This window comes from Lonchura striata, chromosome 5 (genome assembly GCF_046129695.1).
Source record: "Lonchura striata isolate bLonStr1 chromosome 5, bLonStr1.mat, whole genome shotgun sequence".
Taxonomy (NCBI): domain Eukaryota; kingdom Metazoa; phylum Chordata; class Aves; order Passeriformes; family Estrildidae; genus Lonchura; species Lonchura striata.
In genome coordinates, this window is record NC_134607.1 from 59,303,961 (window position 1) to 59,324,319 (window position 20,359).

At 36.3% G+C, this 20,359-nt stretch overlaps 1 protein-coding gene across 2 annotated transcripts in view; it reads left to right on the top strand.

Moving 5' to 3' along the window:
* COG5 (component of oligomeric golgi complex 5) overlaps positions 1-20,359 on the top strand; it is a 172,477-nt gene that overhangs the window by 98,006 nt on the left and 54,112 nt on the right. For both annotated transcript variants that reach the window (XM_021539126.2, XM_077783629.1), the window contains exons 8-10: positions 13,917-14,082; positions 15,172-15,284; positions 15,379-15,456. In XM_021539126.2, coding sequence (XP_021394801.1) covers positions 13,917-14,082; positions 15,172-15,284; positions 15,379-15,456 — 357 coding nt within the window. The remainder of the gene's footprint in view (positions 1-13,916; positions 14,083-15,171; positions 15,285-15,378; positions 15,457-20,359) is intronic.

Consider the following 20,359-nt stretch of genomic DNA (forward strand, 5'->3'; position numbering starts at 1 on the left):
GATTTGGGATTTGCAGCAGAGATTTGCTGCAGTGATTTGCAGTCAGTGTATCAAAACTAAACCTCAGCACACCTTTACAGCTCTTCTAGGGCTGGTTTTGCTGGGATTCACCAGCCACTACCTTTCCTGAGCATAAGTACCTGAGGCTTCCTTCTAGGCATGGATGGCTGTTGGAGAGGATGAATAAATATAATTGCCTGGCAAAAGATTTACAATAATACAGCCAGGATGAAAACAATCCTCCCTACTGGCTGGACAATACCCTTACTTACAAATAAGTCCAAAAATCAAACGGACTGTTCCATCTCAACCCCCAAAATGTATGGTTCATCCCACACCTGTAACCCTCCCCTGAAGCATCGTCTGTGACCCCATTGGCCCAAGTCTTGTTCCAGCCCACCTTGAAGCCCCCTGATAAGGGGTCTCCGAGGGGCCAGACACCCTCTTCGATCTTCCCCCCTCTTAGAACTTCCACCCTCTCCTAGAGCACCCTCTCTACCCCTTGTCTCTCCCCTCTCCCATCCCCTCAGGCCTTGTGCTGCGTCTGGCAGCTCCAAGCAAGACCTTTCATCATCCCTAATAAACCTTATATTCTAAGAGCAGCCTTCAGAGTTCTCTTGTCTCCATTCATCTAAACCGTCCTGGAGCACGGTGCTCCCTACGGATGGCTGCTTCTTTTAACTGCTCAAGTGATGAAAACAATGAAAGTGCTGGAGAAGAAGTGTTTCAAACACTGCAGGATTGGAAGGAAGGCCAGGGTCATCCTTAGCCTGAAGGGCTTTGCCTTGTGTCTGATTTGGGAGAGAGTGACCTGCCCTTGAGCACCAGGCAGGGCTGGGGTGGTCACACATTGCTGTGGCTGCCAAGGGGCTCAGGACTAAGGCATGGTACTGGGTGTTCTTTTATATAAATTTACTCGTGCAGACAAGACAATTAGTTTGTGCTTAGGGGTTGTATCTACATAATAAAGATGGTGTAGACTCGAGGGATGTGATATTTATGGGGCAAAGGGAAGAATAATTGTAATCCGGTGTGGGCAGTGTATTTGGGAAGTTCTGCTCTTGGCTCATTTTGTGAATTTAGGCTTCAGTGACTTGGTGAAAATCATGTCTTACACAGCTGAGTCTGAAGTCTAGTAGATTTTTTTTTCTCCCTATAACTTAAAACCAGTCTCAAATCATTGCAAGAACTGCTATTTCAGACTGTTCCTTAACTGTGCTGCTATTACTTCTTACCCAGAAATTCACATGGTTGAAACTGATGTTAAAAATAAGCTTTCCCATACTCTGGTGATTTAAACTTGCAAAGGGAGAAGAAACAGCAAACAGCATCTTTTAGTGTATCATTTCCTTTCTACTGCTGCTCTGGCTGTGATGCCGAGGCAGTTTAGTTAGGCATTCCCCCTTGTCCATGCTTTCTTTTTTTTTTTTTTTTCTTTTTTTCTTTTTTTTTTTTTTTAATCTCCCCTTCTTTTGTTACTCAAAGTTATTTTTTAAAATAGAAATATAGAGGGCAGAAGCAATGATTGCTGCAAGAAGGTACTATGGAAACCTGTCACGACAACAGTTTCAAATGAAAGTGAATCTTTAGCTGCTTAAGAAGTCCATGTATTTGCCAGACTCTAGTGTCTCTTCTGCAGTCAGTTGAAGAGGAAGGAAGTGAATAGAGCAGTGTTGAGGGGAAAATATATATATATATTCTCGCTTTTCACTTGGGAAAAATGCATTTCTGGGCTCAGCTTTGCAATTAGATATCCTGCAATGAACTTCTTATCTGGGACCTAAAATTTCTCAGTTATGTAATGGATTATAATGCTGTGGTAGCAATATTGCCCTTCATGGTTGATGATATATGTTTGCTATAAAATCTAGCTTGTAAGTATTTCCAGATGTTTCTGTTTGTTTTTTGTGTTTGTTTTTTTTTTAAGAAGACATAGGCAGATGAATTATTCACAAAGCTCAAAGAAGGTGTTGCAGAGAGCAATAACTAAATAAATATATCTTTAGCATACATTTCAGTTGTGGATGTTGGTGCATATTTTCCAGATGGAAAATCAAAGCATGATGTGAATGTATTAGATCCCAAGTCACTTGATATTTGTTCCCTGTGCCCTTGCTAAAGAACACACCATCAAATGTTTTGTTGCTATTAGTATAGCATGCAAAAGATAAAAAAATGACACAAATCTGGTACTGCTAGTAATGTTACGACTGATGGATTCACTTTGGTCAGTTTCAGCACTATGCAGATGCATCATGGTGTAAATACATCTATATGTCTATATGAAGATTAATGTTTTTGGGTTAAAATAAATATTTGGAATGCCAGTGATTAATAATTTAAATATGGCACTTCCTGGGGATATTCCAAAAGTGAGTTGAAATGCTAAAATATTTTGTCTTTATGTGGTCACTGAAGTTCCTGGGCATATTTTATAATGTTTGGTGGTCATGTTTGTTGCTGCTAGAAGTATTGGAAAGCAATATCTGATAAATAGAGAGTATATAAGGAAGACTTACTTTTTTTTTTAAATTTTAAAATTACTGCTGTTCTTAAAGGATTATAAAGGGAGAAAAAGACTTTTTGGTGGAGAAGTCATTCTGAACTAGTAAAATAATCTTTCATAGTGTGTAAATAGAAAAACATGGGGTTTTTTTAATTGACAAAGGTTTTATTTTCACATTTTGACCTAACGACTTTACTGCAGAGTTATGAAGCCTCAACAATAATAAACATGGTGGTAGTCTCTTTTGTCCTGTGAGATCCTGATCTTTCATATTTTGATGAGTCTGTGCACATTTATTAAAAGATATATACTGAATTAGAAACAGATTATGGGATTGTGCAGACTTTGTCTGCTCTGTGATGTAGAAAGCTTTATATCACTTTGCCATTGTGCACTTGCCCTATATAGAGGTAATTTAGGAAGCCTAACGCAATTGATGTCCAACTGTGACATGGTATTTTTATAAAAGTAAAACTCTTCACTGCTCCTAGCCTTTCTAAATGGTTAATCAAAGTGGATTGACAGATTATGTGTCTGGGTTTTTTTTTCTTTCTTTCTTTTTTTTTTTTTATCTGTGTAGGTGTTTGTGACTCATAAATGCAGAATTAGACCAAAAATCTGTGACTGGATAATGGAGTATTTGCAAGTACTTTATTGCATGTTTCAGTGCATCACAACAAATAGCCTTCACTTGCCAGTGTTTATTTGTAAGGATTTATTATTGTGTGGCCCTGCTAATCTCATAATTTCTGCTTCTGTTTTTATGATAGTGCAAGAAAGTGGTTTATAAATAGTTTCTGTAAATGGGTATTCCTGAAAATGCATCTGATCTGAACAATATTTTTATATAACTGTCTTTTATGGTAAAGTAATAGGTGAAACTTGAGAAGTCATTAATGTTTTATATCCCTTCACTCTGCTATGAATCACCACTTAGCTCTTTGCCAAAATCTTTGTATTTTGTTTAGTGACAATTTCATATGAGAATCAGCTAGATAATTTTTAAATTCACTTCTGGTCCTTTTCTTTGGATATTTATATCAATTAATTTGACCTGTTATCAACTAAACATGAAAACTTAATCTTCCATTGTAGATGATGTTTAAAATACATATTAACTTAGAGTTAGATAATGCTTTTTGAAGAATTCAGATGGCATTACTGTTCCAAAAATTTTAGATATTAATCAATTCTAAGGAATTACTAGCTATGCAGTGTGTTTGTGAGTGGGGAAAAAAGTCAGAATACCTTAGAAAGCTGTTAAAAATGTTTTAAATCTCCCCATTGAGGCTAGTTATTTTGAAATATTAAACACTTAGTTTGGTTTCATACCAATTAGTAAATGTAATTTGTCATCACTAAAAAATTACTCCTCATAGAATATCCATCATGAAAACACAGGAATGTTTAATAATATTGAGTTCAGCTTTCTTTGCAGACAGAAATTATTTTAAATTAGAGGCTGTTGCATAGTCTGTTTCTGTGTTCTGGTTGTCCATCTGTTCAGGTGTTTCCCCTGGACTGGAAAACTGTCAACCATTATGTTTTGGACAACTCTGACCACAGTGAGAAACTGAAACTGCACTAAGACTATATAGATAATACCTACAAGGGCAAGAATGTATCTAATTTTAGTACTTTTAAGGTAATTAATGCAAATATGATGATGGATGAAATGCCTGGGTCACTGCTATGAACTGCTCAGCTGTGAAAAGCTTTGTAAATAAACAATACTGTAGGGGTAGAATAAAGGAGACTGGGAGCACTGTGTCAGTACAGAAACTGGAAACTAAGTTTAGGTCTTGAGGGTAGCTCCAAAGAGAAAGATATGAATGGAAAGAGCTGTTCTGAGAACAAGACTGCAGAAGGGCTGGAAGATGGATCGGGGGTTGGATAAGGTGGAGCAGTGAAATAAGGAACTGGTGTTTGCATTGATACAGATGCAGAAAGGTAGGCTAAGATTAGATCTTGCTGAAAACAGTTCAGGTAAGACTGGAACAGGAACCATGAAGGATTTTCTTTATCAGACATTGCAGTATTTTAATCACATGTGTCTGATCTTTATAGAATGAGGTTAAATAAAGTCATCTTCCAAATTCCGACTCTGTTTAAGGGTTTTATACCAAATTGATTAAAATATTTCTCATTAGCTTTAGATACTGAAAGGTAAACAGCATATATGAAATTCCACTAAATTCCAAAGATGTAACTGAGCAGAGACTGATGTGGGCTTTGGCTAGGTCTCTGTAGAATACATCCCAGCCTTTTACATTTTTACTTTGTGTATCTGTGTCTCTTCAAAACGAAAGCTACACTGAGGTTCTTTCTCTCCAGATAAGATAGTATGTTATTGTTAAACGCCTCTCCCAGACTGTAATTCTATTTGTGGTTTGTACTGTTGACTGTTGATTGTTAACAGGTTCTGCAATAATGCAATTAGGTGATCCAAGAAGAACATACAAAGCATTAATAAGCCACATCTGCATAGAACAGAGTGAAAAATATGATCGACTAACCATGATACTCATCTAAATAAGATAATATAATACATTTTGCCTCTTTCTCAGGTTAAAAATCTGCTCTGTCTTAATTCTCTCAGAAAAAAATCAATGCTTCATTGTGTTCTTGATCTGGTACTCAATGCCACATGAAATTCTGCATTATCGTACATTGTTACATTTATGGTAACAAAAAGATTTAAAGCTTTGGATAAGCTTGAAATGACATAGGGAACTGAACAGTATGTGGCATTACAAAAGAGAAATCTTGGATCAAAATACTGCAGTTCTTGGGTGATGAATAATGTAGACTGTGTGGAAGAAGAGGTGCACTCAGCTGCTTATTCTTCTCTTTCACCTCCCTTCTGTCCTTCTGCAGGCAGCACCCTCAGTAAGTTCCCATTTCTGTGAAGGTTTCAGAATGCATTGCTGGCTGACAGCTGAAGAGAGGGGTGAGGACTGCCTTTTTTCAGTGACTGAACTGGATCCCAGTGTCTGTGTTCATTGCAGGCAAAGATAGGCACAGTCTTTCTTTTTGTGCAGAGAACTTCAGATTCTTTTCCTTCATAGTAAAGTTTTTGTATGATATAGCTTTGCCTATTAGATTTTAAAGAGAGTGAGCTTTTTTTTTTTTTTTTAAGCCTAGAAATATAAAATGTATTTCTATAAATGTTGAATCTGTAGCAAAAAGAGCTCAGTTTTGTCATGCCAGTGGACAAATTTACAAGAGAACTTGGAAGACTTAGACTGCTGTCAGGGTGTGGGTAACACTGTCAGCACTGAAGACGTGTTTGGATGTATACATGGGCTTGCTCTCTTTCAAGCTGGCCTCAGCAAAACTTGATGAAAATGACTGCACAAAGCCATTGTTGCATTCTCTGGGAGCTGTAAGAAGAACTAGAAAAGGAAAATGGAGCAGAAAGAGTGTCTTCTGGCTCATTGCTGAGCAGCCTGGTGTGGCAAACCCTCCTTTGAGCTAGCAGGTGGATTAGGGCATCTCCAGCAGTCCTGGCAACCTACAATTCTTCACCAAATTATCTGCAGGCTTTCCTGTAGGTTTGTGATACAATGAATTTGAACTTCGTATTAAGAAGAAAAAAAATGTTTTAAAATTTTATCCAACAGCAAATCTGACCATGCTGGAGGTCTGTCTGTAGTTGAGTATGAAAACATTAGCCAGAAAGAATTTTAAATTAAATAGCTTCTTTAAGTTCATTCCTTTTAAATACTTGAGGGCACTTCAGGGCTGTTGACAATATATGCACAGATTCCAGAAATGAGATGTTGTCACTTGCATAGGTAATTATTATCTTGTTGAAAAAACTAGCAGGAGAACAAGAAAACCCAGATGGCTTGTGGTAGATATTTAAATCGTTCAGAGCATACCATTTAAAGGATATTTTTTCTGAGATAGAATTTAATTTTTTTTTTTGCAAAGAGAGAAAAACATGTTAAAACCCTTCAGCAACTAATTCCTAATGTTGATTGTTAAGACTGAGTTAAAAGTGAAACTTGACATTTCTGTTTTTTAATGGCTTTGTTGAACCATCTAATAGAGTGAGCACGTACATAATGATATTTTGAGGTAGAGGAAAACATCTGGTCACAAGCTTTTGTCCAAATATCAAAATTAGTAATGAGATTTTGTGTCCTTACACTTCTGTTCTTCAGTAATAGGACTTGAATCAGCAGGTGCAAGTCAGGGTTGCAGAAGGACAGGAGAGGTTCTGCAATCACACCTTCTGCTCTCTAAACTTCACCAGCTGTGTTTTTAATAGAGAAACCACATATTCAGATGTGAACTGGTTTGTTATCAGTAAGGGCTTTAGAGATTGGTCAAATTGTGTAAGAGGTGAGAGAAGCATTTTAAGAAGTTTGATTTGTCTCAGAGGCTCCCATTTCCGTATTGCCTGACTAATTTTTAAAATTTTGTATAATTTCTACTCTTTAAAGACTTTATACTCTTCCTACACTCAAACAGAGCATTGTAGGATAAAATTTGTAATTGTTGTGGGCTAGTCAATGTAGCTGATCAGTCCTCAGAGGTGCCAGATACTTTCTTTGAAATTGCTGTCACATTGATAGCCTCAGGCTTGGTAAACTTTGGAACATTGCTTGATGTTTCGTGAGATAATTCTTTACAACAGTTCCTGATGCCTTTCTGTCCCATTAGCTCTTAGCCATCTGTTGCTTTGATTACACTATTATGGTGAATAAGTGTTTTGGCAAGCTATTTAGCTCTGTTGAAAAATCTTGTTTCTTTGCTTTCTAGTATTTTATTGCTACTGTTTCTTTTTTTTTTTTTCCTCCTCAACCTTTGTAGTGCAATGCTTCTTGCTATTTCCTTCTTGTTATTCTAAGAAACAAAAGGCTGATCTAGTTTGAGGACATGATGAGGTTTATAACTGTGCTTTGTGGTGAAAAGGTCTCCTTTCATGTGAAAGTCTTTCTGTCAAAAGAGATTGTATATTTGAAACATAGGCTCACAGAAGGTAGATGTTATAACCTAACCATATTTAAATGTTTGGCTTTGGGACTCTTGCCTCTTAAGGCTTAAAATATTCTTTTCTAATCTAGCCAGTGTGTTTACATCAGTATTACCTATGATATTTCTATAGCAAATCATAATATTTTAACCTCTCTCTCCTCCCAACACTGCAAAGGCCAAAACAGGAAGATCTGGGGTATCATTAGAAAGAAGGCTGTATTCCCTGGCTTTACATTGTCAATTTGACCTTTTCATTTATTGCTCAGGTTTTACAGATGAATAGAGTAAAAGACAGATGGGATGATAATGAACAGACATGAGCTTCCCTAAGTAGGTTCATTTTTAGGAGTAGTGATATATCAATTAATTTTTTTTTAGGCATGGACATTTGGAAATGGAATAAAATACTGTTTTTAGACTGAAACTGAATTTCATTGGCATTTAATTTCTACTTTTAGTTTTTTGTTACTTTTTGTACAATTAAAATAGCTGAGTAATACCTCAAAGCAAGAATTCCAACCCTTCTTACTAAGTTATTAATTCTGCTCAGTAAGTCTTTTTACCTTGGCTGTGACTTAGGTGGCCAAGTTTTCTTCACTGCTTACCTGCTTGAGCTCTTTAAATTGAACTGCATTTTTTCCTAGAGTAACTTTTCGTTTTTTGAGTTCTGGTGTCTGTAAGAGATAACCAAGAATGGGGCAACTGCAAGTGTTTGCAAAACTTCCCTAATCACTTGGTCTTTGAGCAGTACTTCTCATTAGGGATAGTAATGTTATTTATGCAAAAATTATTGGAAGGAGGCAGCATGTTGTAATGGTAGTGAGAGGGGAGAAGGGGCAAACACTGTAAAGGAACATCTGGCTGGGGATTTTTAGCCTTTCCAAGGGGTCTTTTTTGGACCTTGTGTTGGAATTTGCAACTGCTATCTCCTACAAACAAAAGGAGCAGTAAACTTTTAAAAAGTAAGTGAAATAGCTCCCAATATAGTCGATCTTCTATCAAATGAAATTAATTAATACTAAATGTCAGTCAAAGATAGTCAGAAGTATAATCTGGAAACTGTTTTTGCACTCACTCTGTGAGGACTACAATAGTCTTTTGTATTGCTTGTCAGAAAACATACATTGGTTTACAAATTTGGTTATTTCAGTATGTATCATGCTTTGGGATTGTTGTGTTTTAGTGCTGATTATTTCTTCATGGTTAGGGAATGTTTAGGGACTTACTAATTAGGGAATTACTACAGTGTTCCTTGCTTGCCACATTGTCAGACCACTCTGTTTAAGTGATTCCTGGACTAATTAGTAATTTAAAATATTTTTCAACTAAGAAATGTATGTAATTATTTTTGAGCTGTGTTACACTTTTACTGCTTGTTTGTGGGACATGGTGTATGTTTTTCAAAAGAGGTAATGATGTTACAGCACACTGAAATCACAGCTGTTGAGTTATCTATCATCTGTCTAGCTATCTGTCTATCTATCTATCTGCCTGCCTGCCTGCCACAGCCTCTCCTGAACAGGGTTACTTGTTCTCTGAAAAATGATAAAGATTTTCAGTCAGAGACACTGTTCTGATTTTAATGAGCAAAATAGAAATGTCCTTTTATACATTAGTCGCTATGGAATGTGATTTCTAAGTGGGCAACTACTCCAAATTTGATTTTTCTGTATGTGATCCTTCTAAACTGTACTGTGAAAGAGCATTTCCTTGGAGAGCTATTCTGATTACTGGTGGTGCAGGTACTTGTGAAATTTAGCTACACGAAACTTACCAGTTAATTACCTCTGTAACACTACTTCTTTGTGTAAGTAGTAGTAGCAATTGTCTCAGATAAACCATAAATTGTCTCAGATTGACCATAAATATTTTTGCCAATTAATACATTTTCATTTGAGAAGGAAGTTTATAGTCCACACAGGTGAAAATCCTGTGGCATGGGATCTTTGGGACAGATTTGTACCAGATAAAGAAATAATGATGTGAAGTTCCCTAAGACAGAACCAGGTAGAGAATAATGATCCATATAGAGAATCCTGTACCCTGAGAAGGTGGAGTGTAAGTTTGGAAGCACTTGAGCCATTAATTTTGCCTGTTATACAGGTTTCTTATTTATGGTTCACCCTTATGTTAGGATTCTTCCTGTCCTCAAATTAGCTCAGTGTCATCACCACTCTCCCTTGTGAGGAGCAGGTTTGCTCATCCAAACTGCATTTCTAATGATGAAGAAGATTATTGCTCTTTCCTTAGCCATGCTTTCAGAAGATTTTTCTGATAATACTAGTGGCAATCATAAAATAAAAGACTATAATCTTGGTCATTATAACATAGTCGCTATATGGGCAGCTGACAAAACAAAATCGCTTTGTTCCATCCTAGGAGATACTTTCAAATTAGAAATGTAAGATATATTTATTTAAGTCTTTAATGACATTTCTGTTTAGTCTTCACAGGGTTATTATCTTTGTGAGAAAGGAAGTGACCAAATGGGGTTATGCTCTGAGAATGATTGTAGCTGCCATGCTGGCATAGACAGCATCTGCTAGGTTATTCCTGCTATTTAAAACAACCACACGATGTAATTGTGAAAAAACCCACATTCATTCTAATGACTGCATGGCATTTATTTTTCTACTTGTCCATAATCATCTGCAGAACCAAATGGAATGGGATGGGATAAAGTTAATCAGAAATTATGTCAATAAAATGAATGGTTCTCATTCATCGAGAAAATTAGCAAATACATCTGGTGTGAGCATCTCTTCATAGTTTCTGCTGAATGAGTATCTGTTTTGCAAAAACACAAATTTAAATACCCATACCTTCTTTTAAAGTGGTAACTGGCATCAACCTTCTGACCAAGCTATTTAATCTACTGTCTGATGGATATTGAGAAACTTTGATATTTTAAAATATTTGTGAGACTTGTTTCATAGTAGAACTAACTTTTGAGCATGTTGATTTTTATTTTATTGTTTTCATATATTGAACTGATGACGCACAGAGTCTTCTTAAACTCTTAACATTTGTGGAATTTAGTTTCCATGTGACTTGCCAGATGCTTTGAATGCTTTGAATGGAGAAGGGTATTACTGGTGGACTTAACGCCATCTTTCCTTAACTCCCAGATTCATAATCATTTTTGCAATCTGAAGGTTGCTGTAGTTAATTTTTGAGTAGGTAGTGTTGTTGCCCTACACATTGTGGGGTCATGTTTTTACTTCACTTGTGTATGCTTGTGTTTATGCACTTAGATTATACTATGCTGCTAACATATTACTAAATGCTCTTCTGGTTTTCTTTGCCCCCTACTCTTTTGATTGCCATAGCTTCAAGTTTATGGCAAATGTACAATCTTTTTATGGACAGAGATTCTAAGGGGAGCACTTTAAAATTGCTAAGTGTGGTTGCCTGCAGTGGCAGACAATTTGGTTATAAAATACTGCTGATGAACTCATTAAATTCCATCTCAACAGTAGTTATATTATTTTCCATATTGTTCCTGTTGGATAGCTATTCTGAATATTATTCTCTGATGTGATTCTCTTTTCCTTTGTAGATCACTGTTGTAGTCAGTTCTTTTTAAAGTCAGTTCTTTTTCAAATGCATGCTTTCCTCTTGATAAAAATTGTGGAAGCTTTTCAAATCTCAGAACTGTTTAGCTTTAAGCTTTCTCAGTAGAAGGAAAATATTAGCGAAAAAAAATTTTAATAACATCTATTAGTAGTAACAAATTCTGAAATACTAGCTCTCAACTTTTTGTATATTAATGATAAACAGTTTAATTTTGAGATGTATATGCAAGCCTTAAATTATAATAATTCATTTCTGTCCTACTTTTCAACATTTTCTTTTCACATAATTTTTGTCCCAAGGCAGGGCTTCATTTTGTTTTAACATATTGTCTAAACCTAGAAACTAGCTGTGCATAAAAATTCCCATTCTCTTAGGATTAGTCATAAACCAACAATGGACTGTTATATAGCCTGTCTGGGGCATATGAAACAATAAGTGCTTCCTGAGGTGAGAAAATTACTGTAAATAAATCAAATAAAATAATACACTTTGTTCTACCTTGTCAGGGATTTGATATGTCTCTAATTCCATACAAGATGAATACATGAGCTAGGAGCCCTCTGTCTGTGGCCATGTCCACAATTTAAAACAAATAAGAAATAGGCCACCTGCATAATCTTTGTTCCATTCTGATTTTAATTTTGGTGCCAGATTTGGAAGATACTTTGAGTGAATAGAAGGTTTCCATGATTTTGTATTATGGCTTGAAACTTCTGGCTAAAACCATTTATTTTGAAATATAGCTCAGGCTCTCTTGGAGTACGTTTTAGTGTCTTTCTTGCCCAGTAGCTACAGAGTTAGTTTGCTAAGATGTGATGTGGTAGCTCTAAGATTGATTTTTTTGCCTGCAGTTATTTGTGCTTGTATTGCCTGTTTGTCAGGAAAATAAGTATCTGGCCATTGATTATTTAAGGGTGGGTAGTGCCCAGCTCACCTTTTGATGCTATTCTGTCTTTTTACTATTTAATATATTAACATTAGAGCCTGGCTAAAATCTAGTTGAGTGCTCTTATAGTAATAGTAAGGTATTGATTTTTTATTACTGACTCTACCTGGTTTCATAATTATGTAGGTATTCTGTAAAAATTAGAACAATTTAGGAAAGGCTGGTAAATGAGGTGTGTCTTTTCTACCTTCCTTTCAGTTTCACTCTCTTTCTTTCTGCCAGAGTCTTTTCATTCTATTCCCCATTCTCTTCCCATTTATATTTTCTTTCTCTTGTTCATTCTGTCCCCAAATTCCCTCCTTGCATTATAGTACTCTTCATTTTCTGACATCCCATTAATCTTCCAGTCTTTATGGCTTACTTTCCCACCTCCACAAGCACACCCACAGGATGCTTAGAAATTTTACAGCATACCCAGTTGTCAAAAAAACTAAACCTACAAGTCCCAGACCCGTAATACTATGCTGGGAATGCTCATTAACTCCCACGCTGTTTGGAAAAAGAAACTGGTACAGTTAGTATAAGGTCTGCTAACCATAATACATGCCTAATATTCCTTTGCTTTCCAATAAACCTGGTTACTCCTCATGTGGAAGAAGATGGGATCTGGCTTTTTTTGCTTTAACTGTGGTTTTGATCTTGTAGGAACCCGAGAAAAAAATGTCATGAATGTGCAGCTGTAGGGGTGTGACCTCTGAAACCTTGGATTGTTTCAGCATTGTTTGTCAACAGATCAGAAAACCTGGTGCCATAGGTGGATGTACCAGAAGTGCATCCTCAGCACAGCAGCTGCACCATGGCCAGTGCCAAATTGGGCTTTGCAGTGGGGAGTGCTGGTGGTCTCACAGAATCACAGAATTCTCAAATGCTTCTGTCCAGTCTGACCGCCAGCATTTCTGTCAGACCATGTTCTTTTCTGCTGGCAGAAGTGACTAAGAAAAATGACAAAAGACTGCATCTCTAATGTGTGTCTGATCAACTGATTGCCCCCTCCACTAATTGCCTGTAAATACTAATTAAAAAAGCAGTATTTAGTGTATGGATGACAGTGCTTAGTTTCCAAACGCAATAATTGGAGGCTTTTCTCTTGATAAATAGCACCCATGTCAGTGTTTAGTGTTGCTTAGTGGAATTATCATCAGATTTAATCTTTATCAGAGGTCTCTTAGACAGTGGACCTGGACAGGTTTTGGACAGTTTTTACTCCCCTGTGATGAGTAGTTTAGTAGTTTTTTAGTTGTTGTTTTTTTGGGTTTTTGTTTCTTTCTTTTTTTTTTGGCAAGCACAGGAAATAATCACTGCATTGGTTTATATCTTAATTCTGCTGTGAGGAAAAATGAAGTTATTGTCAACATTAGAAATAGAAATGTAGAAATACAAGCTTAAATTTTGCAGTAGTCAGTAGCAGAGGCTTGACCTGCTTGCTTCTTATCTTTCATTAGTACTTTTTTAAGCCTGTATCACATTTAATTAACTATTTAGGACTAATTGACAGTAGTGTAACAAGGACTGCATGTTAAAGCAATACTACTACTATACCCTAGCTGAATACAGCTGTACTGTAACTAACCCCAGAATTACTGGATAACGCACCCCAGCAGTGCTTCCAGTTCCTTTCTTTCCATTTGTATTCAGGGGATAGCACCAAAAGGATCTAAGCAAAGCATTGCTCAGAGAGTAGAGGAAATCAGTCCTCTCCTTTTGTTTTCGCTCTGTTCTCTGTTATGCAGTAAGGATGCCAATAACTTAAACAGAATGAATTAGCAAACTGAACTTAAAGATTAATTTGCCCACTAAAAATATGTCTCATCTTGAATAAAACATCTTAATAGTACAGTTATTGTTTACATCTTAATAGTACAGTTATTAATTGTTATTTTTTATTTTATCTTCTTTCTTCAGAATCCTACTCAAGTGGGAACTGCTCTTCAGGTTTTCCATAATCTTGGGACTTTGAAGGATACCATTGCAAATGTGGTGGATGGATACTGCACAGTGCTGGAAGAGAACATAAAAAATGCTTTGGATATCAAAGTGTTGACCCAACCATCTCAAACAGTCACAAGAGGTGTGATACTTTTTTTACGCAGAATTACTGATTATTTTTTATAGGAGTAGGGTATGTTATAAAATGGAAGAAACTATCACATCCAAGCCTGTTCTAGTAATGTTTCCTTGCTTGCTTGGACCAGTAGAGGGTGAGAATAGGCATGTCTCAGAAAACATTTAATTTTAAAACATTTAATTTGACAAAATCGGGTCTGTCTGATATTTGGCTCGGAGATTTTCCTTTATTCCTCCCTGCCACTCCTTCCTAACTTGCCCAGAAAATTGTCCTCATTAGGTTACAATTTGTAGCATTTTCTTAGCTGTTTCTCATGGAACAATGATTCCAAATTCTTCTTTCTTTCTTTCTTTCTATTGGTGGGAGAATTACAGGTTGAAATTATTTGCAATCAATGGAAGAAGCCTGCAAGTATATTGTTATGCTTTTGTCAGGTGAAAACTGTTTCACAGCAGACTATTCAATATGAAGAAATGCTGCACTGTGAAGCATTTAGTTCCCAGTTAGCTCAGATACCAAAAAGTACTGAGGAATTGAGTGGGCAGGCAAATTTGAATTTTAGTGTTAAGAACATTAATTTTTTTTTCAAAAGTTTTGCAACAAGGTGGGGGTCCAGAACACAGTCAACAGAATAACACAGAAATGCATCTTTTCTCAAGTGAAGTGACTGTTTAGCAGCTGCATGCCCTTCAGCTGGAATATTACTTTTTCTTAGCAGTTTGTCTATGCATTTAAGTCCTTAGCTGGTAATAGCTGTATTTTTCACAGCTACTCTCTCTCCCATTTCACTTTGCTCTTAAATCCTGAAAAACTGGTCATTGGCATTACTGTAGTGTTTCTGTGGAAGTCTGAATTGGTAGAGCATGTAATAGTCATGAGCATGAAGTATCCCCACTGAACTTCAGAGCTGAGTCAACTTCTCAGTTGAAACAACTGAGACCACTCACAAAGATCTGTTCTGAACATATTTGAGGCTGCCTTGGCTTAAAGAAAAGTATCTGTCAAAGTGTATAGAGATCTATATTTCCAATATTTTAATTTTCATTTGTGGAAGCTGAAATGTGCTGCTATGTATGTTTAAAAACCATTTAGGTGGCCCTGGTAGAGCTGCTATGCCAACACCTGGGAACACAGCAGCTTTTCGAGCAGCTCTGTGGACGAACATGGAGAAACTCATGGATCAGATCTGTGCTGCCTGCGGACAGGTACTCTGCATCTAATTCCTGTTGGTCTCATTGTGCAATTTTGGATGTAAGAATTTAGATGACACTTTCCCTCTCAATAAATTCTCTCTTACAGGTGCAGCATTTGCAGAAAGTATTGGCAAAGAAAAGAGATCCTGTGTCACATGTCTGCTTCATAGAGGAGATAGTTAAGGTAAAGTTTTAATTTAGCTGAATACGCTTTAGTAAATGTCTTAAGAAAAATGTGATGAGAGAATGAGTTTATTTACCATTTTACAGTTCCATAATTTTTTTTTACTTAAATTGATGGGAAAGTGTTGAAACTCAAAGTAACATTGAAGGATATATTTGTGGTCTGTGGGTTATATCTGTAGAATGTAAACATGTTCATTTTGTTGTAATTTCTTTTTTTTTCTTTAAAAGGGAGCTGATAAGGCAGCACTTTATGGATCATTAATGTCATTCCATAATTCCATGTGATTTGAGTAATTAATTAAATCTGTTCTTTGTATAGGAGAATGTGTCTTCATCTATCATTTTCAGCCATCTGTTTCTCACTTCTTGACAATTTCTCCTTTGAAAAATAATCATGGCTGTTCTTTTGAATACCTATTATTTTCCATTCATTTGCATTGTTTTTTATTCATATTTGGAATAATTTGATTAATGGTCTCCTTCAGTGGTAGGAACAGGATTACTGAAACTGTCTCATCTATGTTAGTAGAAGAGAGCGAAAACAAAAGGCATGTTCCTGCTGACATCGCTTTCCAAGTGTGTAACTGGATTTCTAATTTACATGGACTACATATTTGAAATAACCTGGGGAAGCTCTTCATATGCAAATGTGGTCTTCTCAACAGTGAAATCAAATAGTAGGTTAAAGGTTAAATACAGCCTTTATCTAGCTCTTAAGCCTGTCTCCAGAAGATGTTGCACAGAGCATCACTTTTCTGTGAGGCACTTCAAGCTTCTCTTTCTGTGTTAAAACAAACAAACAAGCAAAGGCAAACCACAACAACAAAAAAAAACCCCAACTCAACCAAAATAAAAAATCCACAACCCCCCCTCAAAAATTTATAAAATTCTAGCATATTTTCTTAATTTAAAAATGCTTAATCTGGCAAAAAAAATCTGTTGCTGCCTGGATGGATCAGCCCTTCAGTGGATCAGCATGTTTAGGGAGAAACATAGAAACCTGGAGACAGACCAGAAATGCTGAAAGGAAGAGTTTGGATGGAAATGGAGCTTAGGTAAATGATCTGTTTGTGTTCATGAGTGACTCCCACCCTGTGCCCATGCTTCTGACTTTCATTCTTCCCTCTTGTAAAGCATCACTTGAAAAGGAAGTTTTCAACAACTGAAAAGGGAGTTTTTCCAGTTTTGGAGGATGATAATAGAGGGAAGCCAATGGAAATATTTTATTATCCTGGAGACTAAACAAATAGGGAAAATGAATTTCAGTTGAAGCAGGGTAAGGAAAAACTCATTAGAAAATAAAGGCTTACTGGATTTTCTTATGGTAAGCATATTCCATGATTTCTCTGATTACCCTTCCTCCCCTTAACGTTCATACTACAGGATTGCATCTAAGTGAAAAGTTTTATTTCCAAATAAAATCCATCTGTTTATTTTTCTGCAGTTTTCACTCTTCTGATTACTTTGTTCTTCGGTGTTTTGGTACAGTATGGTGCCACGCTGGACATTGTCATTCTCAGTGGGGCAGCTGAGGTGGAGTGAGTGGTACATCCTTATCTGATGTTCTGCTAGCAGAATTCTCTCAGTGTGGCACAGTACTGCTGATGGCACCGATGCTGGACTTACTTCTTGCCTGAAATGGTTCAGTATAGCATCGTGTTTTTCTTGGGCATTCTCACAATTAGACCATTTGTTCTGGTGTCTCTTGAAAAAGGTGTGGCACCAAGCTGCAGATGGGTGAGGTCACACCAAAGAGTAGAGCTGTTGTTCAGACAAAACCAGACACGTACTGCATGCTGCTGAAATTCAGGAGTGTAAGTACAGATGGCTGTATGGCAGAGTATGAATTATTTTAGATATAAATAAGAAATTGGTATTTTGCCATTTACTAATGAAGATTCCATCTCATGTTAAACCGAACTGAAATATGCTTTCCTCAGCAAGCGTTCTGTAGAGGGAGAGAAGTTGAATTTTCTGTATTGTATTCAATTTCATTAATAAACTGAGCAAATGAACAAAACAAGCCAAAGGTACTAACATTGTAGTCGTTTGCTAAAGCTGCATGCCCACTCCAGAAGATAGGAAAACGAATCATCCACTCTACAGTCTCTGCACTAATTACTGTTACTGATGTCAACATTATTATTATAGTTATCTTCTGCAGCAGCTGCAGTACCACTTTGCCTGTCCATCTGCTTCCTTGTTTTGATTACTGCAGTGCAAGTATCATCCTAGGAAGCATAAGAGAGGAGGAGATCCAGCCTTTTTAAAGCACAAGTCCTTTAATAGCAAGGAAGCTACTTGCCTTTTTTTTTTTTTTTTTTTTTTTTTTTTAAGTCATCATTCTCTTTTTCCATTGGGGATTTTTTGTGTCTTTCTCTTCACAAATAGCATAGCCTGCAGTTTTTCTAATTTTGTAATATGATCTCAAACATGTCCTTTCTGGCTTTCTAATTACCTGTTATCATAATAATATTTAGTAGTGTTGTGTCATGTTCTATCCAAAAATTTAGTTTTAAAAACACTAGCTAATTAATTAAAGGATTCACAAAAACTCTCTGTTTTTTAAAAAAAAAAAAAAAATGAAACAAAACCTGACAGATGAAGAAGCTGAGGTACAGAAATTCAAAAATTTTAAATTCTGCAGTTCAGCAAGAACGCAGTGACAACACCTGCATCTTTCCTACCCTGTGGTTTCTCCTACTGAATTCTCTTCCAATTTTTACCAGTTTTAGATGTGGCCCAGAGTTAAATAACAGTATCAGGCTTACACGAGGACCATGGAAGAATCGGGACATGAAATTTACACTGCACGTTTTTTCACTCCTTCCCTTTGCAGATCTAGAGTTTGGTGTTTTTCCTGTGTCGCAATCTGAAATTAATGCAATTCTAAAGAGAAATCAAGCACTCATAGTACCTTCTAAAAACAGCTTCATTTCATACTAGTCATGAACTATAGAATCATTATTAATCTTTACATATTTAAATTACAGATTTAATTTTTAAACAAATCTATTAACTGTTTAAAGGAGAAATACAATTGAATGGAGATTTTTGTGGGTTTTATGTAATAAAAAAAAGGCCTTTAATGACTAGATTTTAGTTGAAGAGGGCTAAAAGAATTCAGAACTCATGGAGTTCTGATTTCTAGTTTTGAAGGAAATGAATACATTTTGTATTCATTCACTGTATGCATTTTTTATGTATACAGTGAAATGTATACATTCAATATATACAGTGAAATGAATTCACTGTATACTTTTTTTAAATATAGGGTTAATGTCATAATTTTAAGGGTAAAAATTTAAATTACAGATAAGATTTAAATAATGTAAGTTTGATATTTTTGTTCACCTAGTGACTGGTTACTTATATCACATCTTTCAATGGCTTAATTCACCTTCAGAGAGCTAATGGGTTACTTCAGTTTATTTTGCTTTATTGCTTCTCTTTTTCAATGTGTAGTGACTAATCCTTCCTTGGCTGTTGTAATGCCTAAACTACAATTGACTTCAGTGTAAATAGCAGCCAAACATATCTTTCTGTGACAGCCACCTTCCTAATTAGAGTCCCTCTTAGCCCCTTGTAAAAGAGTTGAAAATGATCTTTGATCCTCATCTATTTTGGCTCCTTCACTCCTACATAGGCATCAGGGAACAGTTCTGCCAAGAGAAAAGCAGCCTGAAAAGAAGCAGCAAATAATTTTTAAGGGGGGCTGGGGTGGTCAGTAGAAAGGATGAACTGGGTCTCTCCGCTGGCCAGAAAGGTACAGGCAGAGCTGCCCTTGCTCGCCTTTGGGTGTCCTGTTTGCAACCAAGGCACAGCACAAACCCTGTCGTTTACGTAAGCCTCGGGTAAAAAGTGAGCTGAGAGTTCCAGGGAGTGTTATTATGTGCTTTCTGGAGGGCTCTTATCATTGCTTCTGCTGATGAATGTTTGGTGAGTAAGCAGGCTTTTTTCCTGAGTTGTCAACACTGGCAATATGAGGTGTTAACGATACAGAAAGAAATGTCCTCAGCATTACATAAGATAAAGAAAATAAATGGAATATATAGATATTTATTGACAGTGTGCACTTCTATTTCACCTTATTTCTGCTCCCCATCCAAACTTGTTAAAAAGTGCTGCTGCTTTGAAATTATTCACATCTATCATCACATATTCACATTCAGTTGACCCAATTAAAAAATAATCCCAAGTGGAAAATATTGAAAAATAATCTAATTATTGTCTTATGTGAATTCAGAAATAGTATGCTTTTCACCAATTATTACAAGTATATGATTTATTTTTCAGTGTCTTTTGTAGAAGCAGAATTGGATTACTTGCACATCATTTCTACTGTGGTTTCTGTTTGTTATTTAAGCAATAATGAGGTAGTTTGTGAAGATCTAAACCCAGGTGCATGAGCAGGTTTTTGGTTCCCAAAATATTAAAAAGCTTTTTTTTCAGATCTACAAATTGCCCTGCTGAATTCACTTGCGGGATTTTTGAGGACTTTTAAAGAGCCAAGAAGATCATACCAGTTAAAAGTCTCAACTCTCATTTTGAATGGATCTGTGTGCCCAGACAGCCATACTAAAAGTAATTTGATTCTAATTCACATGGGAAGGTCAGAGCCCGTGCAGTGGTTTTCTAATGACACTACGATTTCTGTAGAACTTTAATACCATTTCTCTGACAGAAATATGCAGCTGTGAAGAAAAGGGATGGTGTGGACATTGCGTGGGTTAGTAGGTAATAATGACTTTTTCACTTCTGGTTTGGTGGTGTTTGTGCAAGTTGCAGATCGGTGATGACTGCAAATTACTGAGTCAGTTGGTTTTCAATCAGTTTGCCATTGGAAAAGAAATACGTTTACCAGAAGTGCCACTTTTGATCATCATTCTTGTCAATCTTAC